Source organism: Hylobates moloch, unplaced genomic scaffold (genome assembly GCF_009828535.3).
Source record: "Hylobates moloch isolate HMO894 unplaced genomic scaffold, HMol_V3 SCAFFOLD_6, whole genome shotgun sequence".
Taxonomy (NCBI): Eukaryota; Metazoa; Chordata; class Mammalia; order Primates; family Hylobatidae; genus Hylobates; species Hylobates moloch.
This window is the reverse complement of record NW_026652281.1, coordinates 118,403,954-118,426,150: the sequence shown is the minus strand read 5'-3', so window position 1 is coordinate 118,426,150 and position 22,197 is coordinate 118,403,954. Positions and strand designations below refer to the sequence as shown.

Genomic DNA, 22,197 nt, shown 5'->3' with positions numbered 1-22,197 from the left:
GTGAGCCGAGATAGGGTCACTGCACTCCAGCCTGGGTGACAGAGTGAGACTCCATCTCAAAAAAAAAAAGAATGATGACCATATGTCTAACCACACACTGAATATCTGCACTGTTTCTCAGATCCTTCAAATGAACATGCCTGGAACTCAACTCTTGATTTCTCTTAAATCTACCATTCTCTAGTCTTCCATTCTCACCAAATGGTAGCTTTATCCATCCAGTTCCTTAATGTAGAAACCCAGGAATCACTCTTAATCCCTGCTCCCCATTTATCCATTGTATTTATTCAGTTAATAATATTTCACTGAAGATCTACCACTTGCCAGGCAAGACAACAATCTTTTCAGACACCTAGGAATATAATAATAAACAAAACACCCCCTGCCCTCATGAAATTTATATTCCATCTATTTCATTATTAAGTCTTACTGAGCCCATTTCCTAAATATATCTATAATTCATCCATTTATTTCTATATCCACAGCCTCCCCTTTAATCCAAGCCAGCTCTTCTTCCATTTCTTACCAGGAATATTGCCATAGTCTCCTATCTTGTCTTCCTATTTCTATTTATGACCCTCATAAATCAATTCTCCATATAGCAGCCAGAGTAAGCTTAATAATTCAAATATCTTGTCACTGCCTTGTTTAAAATGTTTTAATAGCTCCTAAGTACAAGGGTATTTAGAAAAAAATCCAGAATTTTAAGTGTGATTTACAAGGCTCTCCCTGCCTTATTAGTCTCATCTATTTATTTTCTGTTTCTAGCCTCCCTAGCTCTTTTCAATTGCTTGAGTCACACCTTTTATTTTTTAAAAAGATCTTTCCACATGCTATTTCCTCTGCCTGACAATTTCTTTTTTACTCTCCTTGTTACCTAGATAACTTCTACTCATCCTACTAATCTATTCATCTCTCTAAATATCACTTTCTGAAAAAAAGAAAGCCTTCCTTGAAAGAAAGCCTCCTTCAGATTAGGAGAAGCTTCCCTACTATAAGCTTTCTCTTAGTGCTTTTGTATTTCTCCTTGTTAGCTTTTAACAGGCCTGTAAAATATCATGTATTAGAATGGGGCCCATTAACTCAGGAATCATATATGCCTTGTTCATTGCTGCATCCTTAGTCCATAGGTCAGTGCCTTGCATATAGCAGACACTTAATAAATATTTCTTATGTAAATGAATGAATGAACCACCCAGGACCAGACTTGGGCAGACACCAATGTTTACTGTTTCTGGATGGGTTCTCTCAACTTACAAACTGAAGAGAATGGAAGCCTGAACTTATGCAGAGTGGTTTCGACTTATATTCTCACACAATATAGTGTAAGAATAGAGCACCTTGCACCTCTTACTTTTCAAAAGCATATAGAATACATAAAAACAATAGTTTTTAGTTTTTCTGTAAACTAGAAATGAACAATTAGAAAATACAATTTTAAAAATACTATTTACAATAACATTCAAAAACATCAAATATGTAGGGACAATTTAATGAAAGATATACATGACCTCTCTACACTGAAAACTATACAACATAGCTGAGAGAAATTAAAGAAGACCTAATTAAGTGGAAATATATACCATGTTCACAGATTGGAAGTGTCAATATTGTTAAGATGATCCTCCTCCCTCCTTTCCTCTTTCCCTGATAAAGCTATAGATTCAATGCCATCCCATTCAAAAATCCCTATAAGCTTTGTCCTGTAGTAAGACTTTGTAGCAAGACTTACTATAAAGCTACAATAATTAAGACAGTGTGCTATTAGTAAAAGAATAGGCAAATGAAACATGATCAAGAATATAGAAATAGAACTACATATATCAGTGAAATGACTTTCAACAAAGGCACCAACCCAATTCAACAGAAAGAGGAAACTATTTTTAATAAATGGTATTGAAAAAAATGGGAAATAAAGAACTTCAACCCCTACCTCAATGAACTGGTGCCTCATGCCACATGCAAAAATCAATTTTAAATAAGGTAAGTAGAAAGGAAGAGTCGAAAGTGTCAAATAAGTGCCTTTTGCTCACTAGACACAGTCACTGTCTCACCTACTATACTGCTACAGCAAAGTATTACACAATATAAATCCAGTATGTGGCCGGGCGCAGTGACTCATGCCTGTAATCCCAGCACTTTGGGAGGCCAAGGCGGGCGGATCACCTGAGGTTGGGAGTTCGAGACTAGACTGACCAACATGGAGAAACCCCATCTCTACTAAAAATACAAAATTAGCTGGGTGTGGTGGCACATGCCTGTAATCCCAGCTACTAGGGAGGCTGAGGCAGGAGAATCACTTGAACCTGGGAGGCAGAGGTTGCAGTGAGCTGAGAGCATGCCATTTCACTCCAGCCTGGGCAACAAGAGTGAAACTCCATTTCAAAAAAAAAAAAAAATCCATTACACACAAGTGACACATATCTGTTGAGATGCTTCCCTTTTCTTGGTTTCCAATCCTTAGCAGAGTTTTCAGGTGAGCATCAGAATCTAGATTGAAGATGCCAAATTATCTGATTTACTGAATTCCTTTTAGAAGCCAATACCCAGGTAGCATTTAAAATAAAATTAACATAGCTTAGATGGACCACAGAATCCATACGAATAAGGAAACCTGCTGTGAATAGTCAGACACACTTTTATTAATTTTCCTACTAATATTCCTTTTCTCTTGACTTACCAGTAATTTTTTCACTGTTTTCAGACTTTCCATATTACCCATTTTACCTAATGATGTTTTCCAAAGGTAACTGTTTCCTTTTCATTTTTTAAATCTTTTTGGTAATATTTTATATTGTAAGCTTCCAATTCACTGATAGGGAAATATATGAGGAATTTTATATGCAAATGTTATTCTATAATTTTTGAAGTGTTTGTAAACTACTAGTTCAGTAAAATGCTATGCTAACATTATCTAGATCAATTTGTACAATCACCTGATTATAAGAACATTTTATATACAACATTTTGTTTTAGCGCAAATCCATTTAAAGCATTTGAATTGGAACAATTTCCCAAGCTTTAAATAAGTCATAAGGAGAGAAGCTCTTTGTTTGTTTGTTTTGGGACAGGGTCTAATTCTGTCACCCAGACTGGAGTACAGGAGCGCAATCACAGTTCACTGCAGCTTCAACCTCCCCAGACTCAGGTGATCCTCACACCTCAGCCTCCCAAGTAGCTGAGACCACAGGCATGGACCACTACACCTTGTTAATTTTTGTATTTTTTTTTGTAGAGATGGGTTTTTGCCATGCTGCCCAGGCTGGTCTCAAACTCCTGGGCTCAAGTGATCCACCTGCCTTGGCCCCCCAGAGTGCTAAGATTACAGGTATGCTTGGTGAGACAAGCTCTTTATATCATAGAGAATGATGCAGTGGACATGGCTAGGGAAACAAAATGCAGTATAACTTATGATAGTGTTCTTAATCTGGTTTGAAAAGCAAGGTTCAGCTTGAGGAGACTGGAACAGTCATAAGAACGCTCTTCAGTGAAACAATAATTTTCAAAGTTTAGGTCTGGCAACTTCCATTAGTCATATTCTTAGATTTACTGAAATTATAGGCTAACTTTATCAGCCAGAATGTCTTTTTGCAGCAAGAGGAAGTTTCTTAAATAGAAAATGAAACAGTTGTGTGCTGAAGAAGTGATAAGCAGGGATTCTGAGTTGTAAATTTACATCTCTCATATTACAATGGCCAAGATTTGTCCCTCCCTTATTTTTGGATCAGTACAATTTGAATATCAAAGTAAAATTATAAAATATAATCAAACACATATAAATATATATAATCAAAACATGCTCCCTACCTACAGGCCCCAAATGCTCTGGCATGTCTGATACTCTGTCTGCCTGAGTACTGTCCCTCAAGCTCACCATGCCAAATATTTCTCATCTTAGGCCTTTGGTCTTGCTGCTAGAAATGCTGTTTACTGAGATCTCTGAAAATACTTAATGCTAGAAGAAAACCTGCTTGTGACTGAACTTAGTTTCATCAAGAATTTTTCACCTCGGAGAGTGGATTCTGCCCAAGCAATTAGAATAATCACAATCATCCCCTTCCCCAAGGGGCTTTCTGCAGTGAAGCTGCTATTGAGTCCTGAGGGGTAGGGATTCAAAAAAGAAGTTCACTCAGCCCTGGATTTGTAGGAGAAGCACACACCTAGTAGGAATATGGCATCATAGAGCTACAGTTACCCAGAAACCTGGGGCTTAGCTCGGGATAGACATCCGTGGGAAAGACTCAAAGACAGGATCATTTTGGGGTCTTCGGCACTTCAAAACCAGCACAAACAATGCAATCAGGAAGAATAAAAAGGAAATTAAAGCTAAGGCAATCACCAGATAGAAATTAATTTTGGATTCAGACTGTAACTTTGCAGAGTGATCGCTGAGGTCTGGCAGAGCCTCCTGCAGGCTGTCGGCAAAGAGGGGCGGTGGTGGTGGTGGTGATGTGGCGGTGGCGAGAGGAGCGGCTGTCCACCGCAGTGCACCGCGACCAGTAGGCGCTGGCGAGTAGCTTTCCTGTGGCCCAACGCGCGAGCTGTCCGCACCTCGTCGGTGCGCATTCCAGGCTGAAGAGCCTGGGCTCGCTGGCGTGCAGCACGTGGTAGGACCGCCACGCATTGTGTCTCACATCCGCGTCTACCGCCACCACCTTGGTGACCAGGTAGCCAGGCTCCGCGGCGCGCAGCACCATATCCAAGAGCGCGAAGCCATCGCGCTCCAGAGCTGGGGTACAGCACCCGCAGTGCGTTGTCATTGAGGTCGTCCACCAACACGCTCAGACTCACGTTGGCGCCGAGTGCGAGCTAGTCCTGGCCGCTGGCCTGCAGCGTGAGCTTGAGGGCTCGCAGCTGCTCTTGGTCGAAGGCGCACTGAGCGCTCACGGAGACCTAGGACCACAGCGCCTGTGGCTCCAGGTCACTGGCCACAGTGACTTGGCTGTTGGGTCCCAAGTCTAGGTTGGCGGTGTCTACTTGCACACTATGGAGGCTTTAGGAAGATTGTTCTTGCCCACGTGGACGACGCAGGAGGCCTGGTAGAAAACCACAGCATTGTCGTTGACATCGCCAATGAGTAGGGTGATGCTTGGGCTGGAGAAGAGGGTTGGCTTGCCTCTGTCAGTGGCAGTGATGCTGATGTTATACCTTGGGTCTGTTCCTGGTCCACGGCCCCATTTGTTACAAGCATGTAGTTAATAATTGGAGGAAGATTTTTCTCAAGGTGTGTTTTCTTGTATCAGACATGTGACCTCGTTTCTCCTGAATCCAGATCTTGTGATTTAAAGATCTTGTGATTTAAATCCTGGACAGTGATTACTGTCCAAGGTGCAGAATCTTTGGGAATCATTGTGGAATTAGAAGTAAAAATCGCCTCTAGGATATTGTCATTACCTTCTAGAATTTCGGTCTCAACTGTACACTGGACAATGAGTCCCTCTCTGTCACTTGCTACCAAAACCACGGAAATTTTAAAATCTTTTAAAGTCCAATGTACTTAAAGTTTTCATTTCTCCACTATTTGATCAAGGCCAAACTAGATATGGGTACTCTGGGTTGCGAAGCAGTATGTGATCTCTGCCTTGACACTCTAGTCCTGGTGGGTGGTCCTCGCTCTCAGCACAGAAGTGCCCGGATGTACATCTTCCTGAAGGCTGAGGCTGTACACATCCTAGCTGAACACAGTGTTGTCATTGGCTTCAACCAATAGGATCAGGAGCTGAGTGATGCTGCTTTGTTGGGGGGCTGTCTAAGGCTGCTAGCACTAAGGGATGGGAGCTCTGCTTTTCCTAGTCAAGCGGCTTCTCTAACACATGATCAACATATGTCTTTCCACTGTTGGTCTCTTTTACTTCAACGAGAAATATAGAGTTGCTGCTAAGGTGATAATTTTGTAAGGAATTTCTCTCAACATCAGGATCTTCTGCAGGTTCTGTTGCAAACCTTGTTCCGGCTGGGTCAACTCAGAGATATGTAACTTAATAACATTCCTGCTGAACTGTGGTGCATGATCCTTCACATCCTGAATCTCTATATTCATGTGAAAAACATTTAAAGAATTTTCAACTACTGTTTGTTCATTTTTTTTGAGATGGTGTCTTGCTCTGTCACCCAGGCTGGAGTGCAGTGGTGCGATTGCCTCTCAGGTTCAAGTGATTCTTCTGTCTCAGCCTCCCGAGTAGCTGGGATTATAGGCGTGCACCACCATGCCCGGTAATTTTTGTATTTTTAGTAGAGACGGGGTTTCACCATGTTGGTCAGGCTGGTCTCGAACTCCTGACCTCATGATCTGCCCGTCTCAGCCTCCCAAAGTGCTGGGATTACACGTGTGAGCCACCGTGCCTAGCCTTCAACTATTTCAAAGCATTATGGCCCAAGCTATAATTGGGGGGCGTATCTGCTCCTAATCCATTCAGTCACTCACAAGTAAGTCTCCACTTTCCCCACTTAGAATGAAGTATTATTTCTCAGCATTAACCCAAAGCTTTCAAGCGGGCACATCCTGGACACTGAGTCCCAGGTCCTTGGCAAGGTTTCCCACCACTAAACTCTTGGCCAGCTCCTCTGGGACTGAATAACGGATCTGTATCATACAGAATGCCCAGCAGGATAGAAATAGCAGAAAGGAAGCAGTAATTGCCTTGGTTCTACCCAGCCTGTCAGTCCAGCACCATTCCCCATCTCCTCCACAGTTAAAGCTGCTGCTGCTGCAGCCCAGATAAGCCCCTTTTCAAACTCTTCTTGGATTACAGAGTCTCCAGCCAAGAAGGAGCTGAACTCATTGCCTGTAAATCCATTCTGTTCTTGCTTATAATTTGTAGAACTAGAAGCCATAATAGGAATGTTGCGGGTCTGCTCTTGGATTTGCATTCCATGAAATTAGAAAAGCCAGCAAGCGGGAATGTTTGAGGATAGGCTCATTTATCTCTGTTCCCACACTGGCCAACAGTGGCACTCTGAGTCCCTACTCTAGAACTGCAGCCTGAAGAAATGAGAGGACAGCATTCTGTAGGTTAGTTGAGAGCAGAGAGAAAGACGTTTCTTACTGGAACTTGCAAGCTGAAAGGCAGTAATGCAGTCTTGCTCCTGCAATAAAATATTCCTGGGAATTTATAACCTCAGTGATGTCAGCACATGAAGTCGAAGTGATGACTTATTTTTATTTCTTCTTGATGTTTGAGTATTTGTAGGCTTAGAATCTTTCTTTCTATTCCCACTTCCATGCCTGGGCTTTATTTTTTCCATGGAACACAGTCTCAGAATGAATTGTTGGCTGAATCTTCAGCTGAAATTATATGGGAAGCTTCTAAGAGGTTTCACATATGGATTTTTTTTTTTTTTTGTCAGAGTCTCACTATGTCGCCCAGGCTGGAGTGCAGTGGCATGATCTCAGCTCACTGCAACCTCTGTCTCCCAGGTTCAAGTGATTCTCTTGCCTCAGCCTCCCGAGTTGCTGGGATTACAGGTGCCTGCCACACAATATGGAAATCTTATGAACTGAGGCATCTATTTTCAAAATTTGACAAACAAACCAGGTCCTTAGCCTTGTAAGATAAGTCAGAAAGTTGGCAGGGTGTGGTGGCTCATGCCTGTAATCCCAGCACTTTGGGAGGCCGAGGCAGATGAATCACCTGAGGTCAGGAGTTCAAGAGCAGCCTGGCCAACTTGGTGAAACTCTGTCTCTACTAAAAATATTTTAAAAAATTAGCCGGGCATGGTGACAGGCGGCTGTAATCCCAGCTACTGGAGAGGCTGAGGCAGGAGAATCGCTTGAACCCAGGAGGCAGAGGTTGCAGTGAGCTGAGATCACACCACTTGCACTCCAGCCTGGGCGACAGAGCAAGACTCCATCCCCTACTCCAAATATATATATATGTATATACGTCAGACAGCTGCCTCTTATTAAGGTTTAGATATAGAGGAAAAGTCCATGTAAAATAATTGGTTTTGCACTATGATTCTTTTTTCTCCAAGAGACCACTTTCCAATAATTGAACTCAAGCATTGTATTAAGTACTTAGAAGGTATACAAACTACAGTGTGAAATACTTCAGAGTTAATGATGAACTAAGAAATTATATCTGCCCTCAATGACAGTATACAGAGTAGATTCTTATATGACATGTCTAAGAAAAATTATGGTGGTACCAACTTCTTTTACATATAGATTAAGTTATTTTGTTTGATTCTATGGTCTCTTCAATGACAGTTTTTTAAAAACATTTTCCTGAACCAGAGCCCTTCCCATCTGGTATCCAGAAGTCTCAGCCTTTACAAAATATTTTTTCCAATTAGCTTTGCCATAGGCTGGCTATCTTTTGCCATCAATATTTTAGGAATGCATCCTAAACAGTATGCCTATTATTGGTAATTTTCCATTAAGTATGGTTTCTTAAAGGTGAACTCAAAGTGGCCAGGCATGGTGGCTCACACCTGTAATCTCAGCTATTTGGGAGGCCGAGGTGGGTGCATCACAAGGTCAAGAGATCGAGACCATTCTGGCCAATATGGTGAAACTCTATCTCTACTAAAAATACAAAAATTAGCTGAGTGTGGTGGCACATGCCTGTAGTTCCAGCTATTCGGGAGGCTGAGGCAGGAGAATCGCATGAACCCAGGAGGCAGAGGTTGCAGTGAGCCAAGATAGTGCCATTGCACTCCAGCTTGGTGACAGATTGAGACTCTGTCTCAAAAAAAAAAAAAAGTGAACTCAAAGTGTAACATTAGAGGGTAACTGTGTCTCTTTCTTGAGATTTAGCCTCATCAGTTTGATCAACATCCCTTTGAAACTGTGTTTGTTTTTCTGAACCTGACATCTTATATGAGGATAAAGCAGATTTTACACCAGAACTATTCAATTCATGATCACAGCTATACTGTGTTACATGTCATAAAGAAAACTGATACACTTCGCTCATTTGTAATTAGCCTTATAATTCATAGAAAAGTGATGTATGAGATAAAATACACTATAACAGTGTAGTATAGTCTCCTCAACATTCCTATGCTATTGCTGCTTCAAAAAGCATAATACTTCCGGAATGAAAGCAATGGAGGAATGTCTTCTGACTGATTACATTCCAATTTTAGGTACTATAAAACAGTGAAGCTACAAATTTTAAATTATAGCTGAACGCTTTAACTTATTAGATGAAATGGATGCATACCCATCTGTCATACACATAAGAAGACAAGGAAAGTCCTTGACATAATTTTATGACTGGAATCAGAAGAAATGTAAACACATCCAAACCCACTGCCCAGTTAGTCTCAGAAAACAATCAACACATATCTTAATTATGAATCCTAAATTATCAACAAGTGTCCTAAAAATCCTAAAGCTAAGCCGTTAGTTTCAGTTCTTATATGGCCCAAACCAAATAATGATCACCAGCCTTCTGGTTTCGGTGATCCATTTTCTGGTGAAATTATCTAAGATCCCAATGAAGTAAACCGCTTCTTTAAAATAAGTTTCACGGGATCCTTGTTTAGATTTCACTACGGTTCAGACAAAGAAAAAGTAACACTCACAAAATTGTCTCATATAAAAATCTTTCCCCCATCTCTTATGGCCTAAAACTGTGGCTTCTCAATCAAGAATGTGCCTAGGCACTTAAGATTTTTAAACCAGCTTTCACAAAAATTTTAGAACAGTTTTATTTCCATCCACAAATCAGTCCATTGTACCACAGGGAGAAGCACACAAAAATCATTATTAGTTTTCCCAACAGAACATCGAGTGTGCTTGCATTGAAAATATAAGTCCTTTTTTTTTGTCAACCACTAAAAATGGCTACTGTTAATTAATTGCATGTTGTGAATCAGATTTTTGTTAGCCCTAGCCATCACCACGACCTTTCAAATTAGATATGATTACTCCTACTTTGCTGAAGCTCAAAGAGATTAAATAACTTGCTGAAGGTGATACAGTTAAGAAGTTACCTAATCGGCCGGGCGAGATGGCTCACGCTTGTAATCCCAGCACTTTGGGAGGCCGAGGCGGGCGGATCACGAGGTCAGGAGATCGAGACCACGGTGAAACCCCGTCTCTACTAAAAATACAAAAAATTAGCTGGGCGTGGTGGCGGACGCCTGTAGTCCCAGCTACTTGGAGAGGCTGAGGCAGGAGAATGGCGTGAACCTGGGAGGCGGAGCTTGCAGTGAGCTGAGACTGCGCCACTGCACTCCAGCCTGGGCGACAGAGCGAGACTCCGTCTCAAAAAAAAAAAAAAAAAAGAAGTTACCTAATCGCAAAGCTGCTCTCCTTCTATGATACATCTGAAAATTCAGAATCCTGGTATCAGGTAATACCCAGAGTACATTATTTGTTTATCCATTCATTCAAAAACTATTTAATAAAGCCTATTCAGCTCAAACTGGAAACATAGTTGACTGAAATCACTGATATTTGAGATATGGTCTAAAGGTCTTGACTATTCATGCTCTAACTCTCAACGATTTGTTCCTAAATCAAGTTAGGTGAGCAGAGGTCAGAATAATTAGACCATGTTAGCTTAGCTTCCCAAATCATTTGTTTTCCTATTATGTCTTTCTTTCTATTTGACTATGTATGAGAACTGTCCATGTGATAAACATTTTGGTAGTTCATACGAGATGATGGAGGAGAGAGGTTTCATTGTCCTGTTTCTCTCAATATTGCCTACAGAACACTGTACTTATTAAATTATATTTGAAAACTAATGTAAATACAAATTTAGTATTTTTAGATAAATTCAAATACTTTCTTTCAAAAAATCACACAAGTAGAACCACACACTCTATATTTTGCCCCCTTTTTTGTCGCAGAAGCAGCAACTGCCTCATTTCAGAGCCCTTGGATGTCTTTCATTCTCTAAGTGGTTTCCAATCTCTTTTCTGAGTTTTAACTATTGTATCTTTCAAAGTAGATAGGCAGCAAAAAGAAAGAAAAAATAATTGGGATGTTATGTTTCCCTACATCTTTACAGAATTCACCAAAATAAATCAAGCAATGATTTTCAAAGAGTAATACACTTTAGCATTCAGTATCTGTAAGCACTCTATGATAAGCATAAAGTTCTCAGAAAACACTTAGATCTGTGCACGTTTCAGAAATTTTCCCATAGTTGTAAAAGTTATGGGGAATTTAATGTAGAAAGCAGGCAATATTACTGCAAATTTGCCCCAGTACTGAAAAAAAGTACTCAAAACACATTTTGTTAATTCTGAGTATTCCACAAAGTCATCATTGGAATCATTAGTGTAGGAAATGGGCAAAAGAAATGTCTAACTTGGAAACACATACAGATATTGTATTAATGAAATGCATAACAGAAGTGAAAAACAGTCTTTACCATTTTTTGTCATGGCAATACAGTGTATTGTATATTTAAGTGATAAAATTTTAAATGCAGAAGAAATAAATTCACTAAATTTGGAAGTTCATGAATGATTTAAAACCACGAAACGACTTGGGATACTGAGAAAGTACAAATGGACATATCCCTAATGGCCAGAAAGAATTACTGCACTTTGGAAGAAACTAAATTCACTTTATGAATTTGCTAGCAATCTTAAGTGTAGTAAAAGCCACTCTATTTACAAAAGTTTATTAAAATTTTATTTATATTTTTCATTGAATTAGATTTCTCCCCCCTAGATAAACAGATCAGTTGTTATCAGATGCTCTACACAAAACTGCTGCATGGTCAATGGGAAAAAAAAAAGTGGGAAAAGAGTATTATCATTGATAAATTCATCTAGAAAATGATATAGAGTATTAACAAAGTAATTTAATAAATTGTTAATAAATTATATCTATTATATAAAATATATGTACATAAATAAAGTATGAGGGAAGGTGACTGGATTGTTGTTGGTGTCTGTCACATATATATAAATTTATTGATGTCTGCTTTATAAATTCCAAGTGTACTAAGGGATATATTTCTCTAAGCTAAGAAAAAAAATTTGTTTTTTTTTTTTTGTTTTTTTAGAGGTGTGAAGTGGGAAATCAGGAGTCTCATAGCCTTCAGAGCTGAGAGCCCCAAACAGAGATTTACCCACATATTTATTAACGCAAGCCAGTCATTAGCATCGTTTCTATAGATATTAGATTAACTAAAAGTTAAATAAAGGGATGGGTTGGGCTAGTTATCTGCAGCAGGGGCATGTCCTTAGGGCACAGATCGCTCATGCTATTGTTTGTGGTTTAAGAACACTTTTAAGCGGTTTTCTGCCCTGGGCAGGCCAGGTGTTCCTTGCCCTCATTTCGGTAAATCCACAACCTTCTAGCATGGGCATTACGGCCATCATGAACATGTCACAGTGCTGTAGAGATTTTGTTATGGCCAGTTTTGGGGCCAGTTTATGGCCAGATTTTGGGGGGCCCGTTCCCAACACAAAGAGACAAGCAGCAAGAGGAAGAAATGCAAGATCCTACAGGAAAAACAGAGAATACCTCTAATTTCCACCTCCCCCACAATGCCCAAGTCACCTAGTCCAGAAATCATACTTTGCGTACACTGACAGAAGTAAGTACACTGGAATTACAAATCTTGGATATAATCTCAAGCTTGCTGTAACAGAAAGGACACAGAAATCAGTCTAAAGGGAATCCCAAAGGCCAATCCTGGGACAATTTCAGCATCAAAATAAATAATTGATATTAACAGACTACAGGCCATTGAATAAATAGAAAACCATGCTTCCGGAATCATAGAAACAAACATATATAGAGAATATAAAACTCTTCTTCAAGGTAGAAAGCCAATTAACAACTATAGAAGAAACATGGAATTATAAAATCTTCATTTGGAAGCGATTATAAGTGATTAAAGCAACTGTCATCAGTGGGTGAAACTAGAGGATAAAGTTTTTTTTTGTTGTTTTTTGAGATGGAGTTTTGCTCTTGTTGCCCAGGCTGGAGTGCAATGGTACAATCTCGGATCATTGCAACCTCCACCTCCCAGGTTAAAGCAATTCTCCTGACTCAGCCTCCCAAGTAGCTGGGATTACAGGCATGCACCACCACGCCTGGCTAATTTTGTATTTTTTTTTAGTATAGACAGGGTTTCTCCATGTTGGTCAGGCTGGTCTCGAACTCCCAACCTCAGGTGATCCACCCGCCTCGGCCTCCCAAAGTGCTGGAATTACAGGCGTGAGCCACCGCGCCCAGCCAGAAAAGAATATCTGATAAGGGCGGAGCACTGTGGTTCACGCCTGTAATCCTAGCACTTTGGAAGGGAGAAGCAGGAGGCTCGCCTGAGCCCAAGTTCCAGATCAGCCTGGTCAACATAGCGAGACTCCTGTCTCTACAAGAAAGTAATAAATAAATAGACAGACAGACAGACAGACAGACAGATAGCAGATGGCTTGCACCTGTAGTCCCTGTTACACTGGAGGCGAAGTTGGGAGAATTGCTTGAGCCTAGGAGTTTGAGGCTGCAGTGAGCTATGATCGTGCCGCTGCATTCCAGCTTGGGCGACAGAGGAATTAAAAAAAAAAAAGAAGATGTGATATAAACTTACCTGGATTAACCCATGACTGTCTTTAGAAAATACCGAATCACCTGACAGCAAAAGGGGCTCGCTTTTTTCAAAGCTCTCCCGGCTGACGAGCGTGTCTGCATAGTTGGGCTGGGGGAAGATCAGGTGACTCTTCCGCGAGTCCGTGGTGAGGGAAACCTCGTGGGAATAAGTCTGCAGGAAAGCCTGCACCCCGTCCACGCCCACAAAGTGCGACGCCAGCTTTCCTGTCAAGCCGCCTCCTGAATCCTGCAGCAGGCGTGACTTGTGCCAGCGCCGCAGCCTGAGCGCCAGCAGCACAATGACGAAGGCCAGGAAGACGCAGGAAACCGCGGCCACCGCCACCACCAGGTACAGAGTGAGGTCTGAGGATTCAGAATTAGCTGGAGACTCGAGGCTGCCGAGGTCCGCCAGGACTTGGGGAATGCTGTCGGCCACGGCCACGGCCACGGTGAGCGTGACAGTGGCGGAGAGAGGGGGCTGGCCGTGGTCCTGGACGGCCACCACGAGGCTCTGCTTGAGCGCGTCTCTGTCCAGCAGGGCTCGCGCCGTGCGCACCTCGCCCGTGTGCAGCCCCACCGCGAAGAGTCCCGGCTCGCTGGCCTTGAGCAGGCGGTAGGACAGCCAGGCGTTCTGGCCCGAGTCTCTGTCCACCGCCACCACCTTGGTCACCAGGTAGCCAGGCTCTGCGGAGCGAGGCGCCAGCTCCACGCCAGTGGAACCATCTCTGGGGAGGGCGGGGTACAAGATCTCGGGCGCATTGTCGTTCTGGTCCAGCACAAACAGGCTCAACGACACGTTGCTGCTGAGGGGCGGGTGCCCGTTGTCCCGCGCCAGCACTTTCACTTGCAAGTCTCGGAACTGCTCGTAGTCGAAGGAGCTCAGCGCATACAGTACCCCAGTGTCGGAGTTGATGGACACGTAGGACGATACGGGTGCCCCTTGGATGGTGTCCTCAGCCAGGGAATAAGTGATCTGGGCGTTCTCCTCACAGTCGGGGTCGTGGGCGGTCACAGAGACGAAGGAAACTCCTCTGGGATTGTTCTCTGGGATATAAGCGGAATAGGAAGCCTGAGGGAAGACCGGCGGGTTGTCGTTGGTGTCTGCCACGTTCAGCGAGATATGAGTTTCCGTGGATAGGGGCGGGGTTCCCCTGTCAGTGGCGGTCACTGTGATGTTGTAGCTAGGAACCTGTTCCCTATCCAAGACTATATCTGTGACTAAACTATAGTAATTTCTGTAAGATTTTTCTAATTTAAAGGGCAGATTTTCTTGGATGAAACAGATCACCTGTCCGTTTTCCTCAGAATCTTGGTCATTTACATTTAAAAGGGCAATTAATGTCCCTCTGGGAGAGTTTTCGGGAACCGAGCTGGCGAGAGAGGTGAGGACCACTTCTGGGGCATTGTCGTTCACGTCCAGAACCGTTATCAGGACTTTGGCTCGCGCAGAATATCCTGCATTATCCATTGCTTGCACTTCCATCTGGTAGAATCCTGAATCCTCGTGGTCCAACTCCCCTATTGTTGATATTGTCCCTGAATTACAATCTAGTTTGAAAACTTGGGCCGCCTTGTCGTCCACATACCGGAAGGAATACCTCACTTCCGCATTGACTCCTTCGTCAGGGTCGGTAGCGTTGACTACAAGCAGCTGCGTGCCCACGGCCAGATTCTCCGGAACGCTCGCGCGGTACTCGGGCTGAGCAAACGCTGGTGCGTTGTCGTTCGCATCCAGAACCGTCACGCAGATGCGCGCGGTGCCTGTGCGCACCGGGTCGCCCCCGTCGGAGGCCGTAAGGACCAGGTGGTGAGCAGCCTTTTCTTCGCGGTCCAGGGCGCGTTTCAGCACCAATTCGGGGTACTTACTACCGTCGGCTCCATTTTGCACGATCAGGGAGAAGTGAGTATTCGAGCTGAGCTCGTAGCTCTGCAGAGAGTTCTTCCCGATATCCGGATCCCAGGCGTGGGGTAGAGGGAACCGCATCTCAGTGGCTGCGTTTTCACTAATTTTTATTTCTAATTCACTTTCACGAAAGTAGGGCGCATTGTCGTTAATGTCCCTTACTTCTACTTCTACTCCATATATTTTCACTTTATCCTCCATCAGAATGTCTAGATTTAATTGACACTTGATGGCCCCCATACAGAGCTCCTCCCGGTCTATCCTGCCCGCCGTGACCAAGCTGCCGCTGCGCGGGTTCAGGGCGAAAAGCTGCGTCCTACCTCTGGGGATGATGAGGGCTCCGCGCTCCGCCAGCTCCCGGGGCTCCAGCCCCAGGTCCCTGGAGATGTCGCCCACCCTAGAGCCTTTCTCCAGCTCTTCCGGAACTGAATAGCGTATCTGGGTGCATCCGGTCTCCCACAGAGTCCCCAGGAGGATTCCCAGCAGGACAAGCCCTTTGCAGTCCCGGTGCAGTCGCGCAGGAATCATTCTCATCTTCCTCCAGAATTATTTTCAATTCTGCCCTTAACCACTGAAGTCAGGAGCAGTTCCTTCGCCCATAGAATGGGGCAGTTGGGAAGTCAGAGCTCCTCTGTTGTTTCCTCATAGTCGCAGGGATGGTTCATTCCTAGCTATCTGCTTTGTGCTTCAGGCGCGTGCAAGGCGAGCAGGATCTCCGCTTTTCTCTCCCCGATTGGTGAACAGCGGCGCTCAGAGTCCTAACCAATTACTGCACAACTTTGAACTCCCAGAAAGGATATTTCGTTTTTATATCTTAAATAGCTCCACCTACTGTTCTTCAAAAAGGGATGGAAATCTACAGTATTAGCTTTAGTAGAAACTTCAGTGAGCTTCCTTTTTTTTTTTTTTCCCAATGAGCTTTTTTTCCCCGATGAGCTTTTAAATGAATTGGAAGTTTCTATAAACAATGATTTTAATCTTATAACGCTAGTGCATCTGCTTTGAGATTACTGTTCCCCCAACACACCTATTATGGGGGATGTCTCCCTAGGAGTTTCTCTTTTTGACAAATCATATAATATAATAATTTAAACTTTCTGATTCAGCTATAATTTGGGGAAAAACATTTTTAAACAGATTCCTTGAACGATCCTGAATGGAAGGATTACTTTACCAGGTTGTTGACATTTAACGCTTAAAAATCAAATGTTCATGATATTATGGAAACCTAAAAATGATATGTGATTGTACACATTATCAGAATCACACTTAACAAGAACCCAAGTGAAAAAGAAACAATATTTTTAGCATAAAGTAGAAGCATTCCAACTTGCATTGACTGGAAATAACGGAAGTACTCCAGAATTCTATTAATACATTACATTTCAAAAATATTTATTGTTGAGGCAACTTAGTAAAAGAAAATTGGTAGTCCAAAGAATGTTACAGACTTACCTTTTCCTGGGTAACTGACCTAATTGTAATTACTGAGAATTACTGGTAATACTTTCGGAAGCCCATCAAAATATAGGGAAAAAATTCTCCCTAAGAAATAACTGGCTACTGTACTTTCATGAGCGTAAATATTTATACTATAAAGATAAGATATTTGCTAGGCATAAAATAAATAATATATTTTAAATTGGGAAGAAATATATAGGTAGCCGTGAGAAAATATCAGACATAAAATTGAGTTTACTTGAATTACAAGAATCACAAGTAAATGTAACTGAATATTATCAAATCATTACCATGTTCTTATATTTTTAAGCTTTTTTCTCTGCCAGGCACAGTGTCAGGCAACTGTAGTCTCAGCTACTCTGAAGATTGAGGTGGGAGGATCGCTGCAGCCCAAGAGTTTGAGTCCAGCCTCGCAACATAGTGAGACCTTAATCTCAATTTTTTTTTTAAAAAGCATTTTCTCCATTTTCTCACGCATTTTCTTCAAAATTTATAGTTAATGGATTAAAGAAAAAGCCTTATATACTCAAATATTGATGTCCCAAGAAACACCACAGGAAAAAAATTTATTCCTCAATTAAAATATCTCAATGACAGCAGTATCATAATACCCACTTTTCACACGTGTGTGTGTGTGTGTGTGTGTATAAAGAATGTCTCCGGGCCGGGCGCAGTGGCTCACGCCTATAATCCCAGCACTTTGGGAGGCCGAGGCGGGCGAATCACAAGGTCGGGAGATCGAGACCATCCTGGCTAACACGGTGAAACCCCGTCTGTACTAAAAATACAAAAAATTAGCCGGGCGTGGTGGCGGGCGCCTGTAGTCCCAGCTACCCGGGAGGCTGAGGCAGGAGAATGGCCAAAACCCGGAAGGTGGAGCTTGCAGTGAGCCGAGATCACGCCACTGCACTCCAGCCTGGACCACAGAGTGAGACTCCGTCAAAAAAAAAAAAAAAAAAAAGTCTCCCGTAAAAATGGTCAAAATGTTTCAAAAATACATGAAAGCTAATAATGAAGTTACTGGCCCACCCAGAAAGGAACAGGAAATATTAAGAGTGGGCAAATAAACCTGAAGCAATAGTAGATATAATATCTTTAAGATTTTCTTGCCAAAATATTGGTTTGAAAATTAAACCACACCCATTTGTAAATGAAAGACATTAATTGGAACTCACCTGAGTAGGAGCAACAGAGTTAGAGCTTATCTTGTTATTCTCTTCAGTGAAGCTTGCTACCAGAGAAACTTCATTAGAAAGATCTTGTGGGGGGACTGTTTCTGGTGTCATGGTGAGAAAATTAAATCTTCTTTTTCTAGAATCCGAGGGAACATACAGATTGCAGGAATGCAGCAAAGTTCCCTCATTGTAGTTGGGAGAAACCCCTGGTCTAGTCTTAGAACAGAGACCAGGGTGAAAGCAACCCCAGGCAGAGGTGCTGGAAGAGCATCGCAGGTGCAAGGTGACCACCAAAATCACTGCGAGGAAGAAGAGCATAGAAATCAAGGCCAAGGCCACGACCAGGTAAATCTGCAGCTTTGCCTGGGAATCAGAGGGCACAGGACCGTCACTGAAGTCTGGCAGTGCCTCCTGCAGGCTGTCTGCGAAGACTAGGTGAAGTGTAGCGGCGCAGAGAGCAGCTGCTGTCCTCTGTCACGCACAGCAACCAGCAGGTTGCCCGTCTGCAGCCCCAGGCTGAAAAGCCCGGCTCGATGGCCTGCAGCACGTGGTAGGACAGCCAAGCGTTGTGTCCCGAATCTGCGTCCACCGCCACCACCTTGGTCACCAGGTAGCCGGACTCTGCAGCGCGTGGCACCATATCGAAGAGTGCGGAGCCATCGGGCCCCAGCGCGGGGTACAGCACCCGCGGCACATTGTCATTGAGGTCGTCCACCAACATGCGCAAGCTCACGTTGGCGCTGAGCGCGGGCGAGCCCTGGTCGTGGGCCTGCAGCGTGAGCTCGAAGGCGCACAGCTGCTCGTGGTCGAAGGCGCGCTGCGCGACCACCACCCCGCTCTGTGCGCTCACGGACACGTAGGACGACAGCGCCCGCAGCTCCAAGTCACTGGTAACGATGGAGTAGGAGACTCGGCCATTCAGCCCTAGGTCCAGGTCAGAGGCGCTGACTTGTGCGATGGAGGCTCCGGGAAGGTTGTTTTCGGCCACGTGGACCACGTAGGAGACCTGGTGGAAAACCGGAGCATTGTCGTTGATTTCGCCAATGCGTAGGGTGACGCTTGTGCTGGATGAGAGAGGAGGCTTGCCCCTGTCAGTGGCAGTGATGGTGACGTTGTACTCCGGGATCCGCTCCCAATCCAGGGTCCCATCTGTTACAAGCTTATAGTAATTATTGGCGGAAGATTCGATTCTAAAAGGAACTCTTTCGTTTATGAGGCATGTAACCTCCCCATTTTCTCTCGAATCTGTATCATGTGTTTTGAACAGAGTGATCACCGTCCAGGGTTCTGCGTCCTCAGTTACAGAACTGGACACCGAAGTAAAAACCACGTCTGGAGCATTGTCGTTCTCATCCAGGATTACTAGTATAATTTTACATTCACTGGTCATGCCTCCACCATCCTTAGCTTCTATGCTCATAGTATAACTGCTACGAATTTCGAAGTCTATTAAGTCTTTGGATTTAATTTCCCCATTTTGATGGTCTAGCACAAACATATTTCCAATATCATCTCGTAGGGATTTGAAAGAGTAAGTGATCTCCGCATTGACACCCTCATCTTGGTCAGTGGCTGTCGCCTTTAGTACAGAGGTGCCTGGGGGCACATTCTCTCTAAGGCTGACTTTGTATACATCCTGGCTAAAAACTGGGGCATTATCCTTGGCATCAGTGACCTCAATTTGAATTGCAGCAGTGCCAGTTAGGACTGGGTCACCCACGTCCATTGCTTTCAGGACTAGGAGATGAGAGCTCTGTTGCTCCTGGTCCAGGGGCTTCTCCAGCAGTAATTCTGGAGCGTTCTTGCCTTTAGTCTTGTCCATCATCAGACAGAAATGTTCATTAGAACTGAGCTGCTAACTCTGGAGAGAGTGAGGCCCTACATCTGCATCTATAGCAGATTCCAGGCCAAACCGAATGCCTGGAATTGCTAGTTCATTGATTTGTAAAACAATGCTATTTTGGGGAAAATGAGGTGGATTATCATTTATATCTTCTATCATCACATTTATGTGAAAAACATTTAGAGGATTCTCTGCTACAATCTCTAAGGGTACGACACAGAGGATTTTGAGGACAGAGTCACTCTCGATCTATTCTGTCGCTCACAAGTATGTTCCCATTCTCCGTGTTCACAGTAAAGTATTGTTTCTCTGCACTAACTCTAAGGTTTCAGGTCAATAAATCCTGAACATGCAGCCCCATGTCCTCAGCAAGGTTCCCCACCACGGAGCCCTGGACCGTTTCTTCTGGAATAGAGTAGCGGATCTGCTCCGAGGGCGCCCCGCAGAACAAAGGCAGCAGGAAAGGGAAGAGTGCTTGCTGCCCCCAGGTCCTGCTTCTCTGCTTCACCCTGTTTCCCATCCTTCCCGTGCGTTGCTGCAGTCTCCAACGTTAAGAGAAAATGTTTCACAAAGTGCAAAATGTTTCACAAAGTGCTTTTAAAATATTTACTTCCACACATAGAAAACTCAATGCTCCCAGTTTGAGGGCACCCCAATCCATATGGAATCAGATTTGCAGGAGCAGAAAGCCCAAGTCTTGGCCACTCTCCGACTTGCTTCTGTGACTGAACAGAATATCATCCTGGTAGATCCCAGGCTCCAGTTCTTGCAGCACATTGGCCAACAGCGGGGCTCTGAGTCTATTTAGAAAACTGCAGCCAGAAGCCTTTGCTAATTCAATGGGATTTAGAATGTAGACAGATGTGTTGGACTAATGTGTAGGAAACTAGACATTTTATGAGTTTTGGTAGTGACTATTTTCCAGTGTTTACTACCAAAGAAGATTCCTTAGAGATGGGAGTCATTAACCCAGTAAAGAGAAGTTAAAAGTTTGGTTTTTTCCAAGCAGAAGCAATGCACATATTGGAAGAACTAGGCAAAGTCTTCTCTTCTGATGTAGAACAAAAACCATGTGGGAAAATATCCCCATCAAGTGGTATGGGAAAATTTTGACCACTATGAAATGATACGCAGTATTATTTTCAATCTGATGTGCAGGTAATTTTCCTCCTAGTTTTATCAGAGAAAACTGGAGGAACACCGAAAGCTATATAGGGCATATTCAGAATAAAGTTAGCCAAACCCTTCTTATCACTTATAAAAGAAGTTTCTGAAAAGGATTATTAAGTGTTTCATGCTTTCATCATAAAGAAAATATAAAGGTGTAGCCTAGTAGGTTGCCATAGGAATTAATAACATGAAATGTGATGGTGTTTTATTTTTATCCTCTATTTAATGGGACTATATGTTATACCTTAACAGAACTTTATCACTACCTCCAAATCAACATAACCTCCTTAATATCACATTTCAAAGCCAACCCTTCCTTTTTGTTCTCCAAGATCTTGGGAAGTCAGTTTAGATGAGGTTTTATAATATGGAACAATCTCCTTTTCCCAGCCAAATACCTCATATCCTTTTTATTTAACTAATTCCAGTCAAAGTACAATGCCTTACATCATTTTTCTCAGTTTGGAATTCCACAATTATAAATCCTATCCCTAGATGCTCAAAATACCTGAACATTTTTCTTGACTTCAAGAAAAATGTAGGCATCTGTTGGAATACTTGCCTTTCCTACAGTTGAAATTATTAAGTCTCCTTTCCTCATTTGGCTTTCCTAGACATTGCTTCAGGTAACATGTATGTCAGGCATATCAAGCTTCAATAACAAGTTGGTCTGAATAAAAGAACTGAATGTACTATTTGCCATAAGAATGACCTTATAAAGAAAGAAAGAAGGAATCTATGACTCCCAAGCACACTGAAAATGAACAAAAAAATAGCCAGAAGGATACTAGCTAAATCTGTTTAATTAAAGTCCAAATACCTTAAATCTATTTATATATTCACAAACTACTCTATTTGAATAAATCTGTAGACATCTTTAGCACATTTGAAAATAGCTTTTTGAGAAGCACTGAATCAAAATCAAGTTATTTTTATGTATGGATTTACTACATTAAAAAACCTTCCATACATACAAACGCAGACACCAAAGTAAAAGAATAAAAGGAAATAATACCAGTTCAATAATTCAATTATTTCCTCAGAACAGTCAATGTAACTTCACCATAGTAATGGAAAAGACATCTGGAGCTTAAGAAAAAATGTGATCTAAATTTTATCTCCCAAGGAAATCCAGTAG

The 22,197-nt window shown here is 42.7% G+C and overlaps 2 protein-coding genes across 12 annotated transcripts in view; both read right to left on the bottom strand.

The window, feature by feature from the left end:
* The window catches only part of LOC116471632 (protocadherin gamma-C4), a 151,620-nt gene that overhangs the window by 66,111 nt on the left and 63,312 nt on the right, over window positions 1-22,197 (bottom strand). Inside the window, exon 1 of one of the 11 annotated variants that reach the window (XM_032158159.2) lies at window positions 13,509-16,549. The exons of the other annotated variants lie outside the window; for them this stretch is intronic. Within the exon in view, the coding sequence (XP_032014050.1) occupies window positions 13,509-15,944 (2,436 nt within the window). The 5' untranslated portion in view covers window positions 15,945-16,549. Of the gene's footprint in view, window positions 1-13,508; window positions 16,550-22,197 lie in introns of those variants that run through there. 11 annotated transcript variants of the gene reach the window in all.
* On the bottom strand, window positions 18,269-20,403 carry LOC116471636 (protocadherin gamma-B7-like). The gene has a single exon (XM_032158171.2). The coding sequence runs from the start codon at window positions 19,869-19,871 to the stop codon at window positions 18,435-18,437; it is 1,437 nt and encodes a 478-aa protein (XP_032014062.1). The 5' UTR covers window positions 19,872-20,403; the 3' UTR covers window positions 18,269-18,434.

Excerpts from the sequence above, each read along its gene's own strand:
- LOC116471636 (XM_032158171.2), bottom strand. The coding sequence starts at position 19,871 with ATGATGGACAAGACTAAAGGCAAGAACGCTCCAGAATTACTGCTGGAG.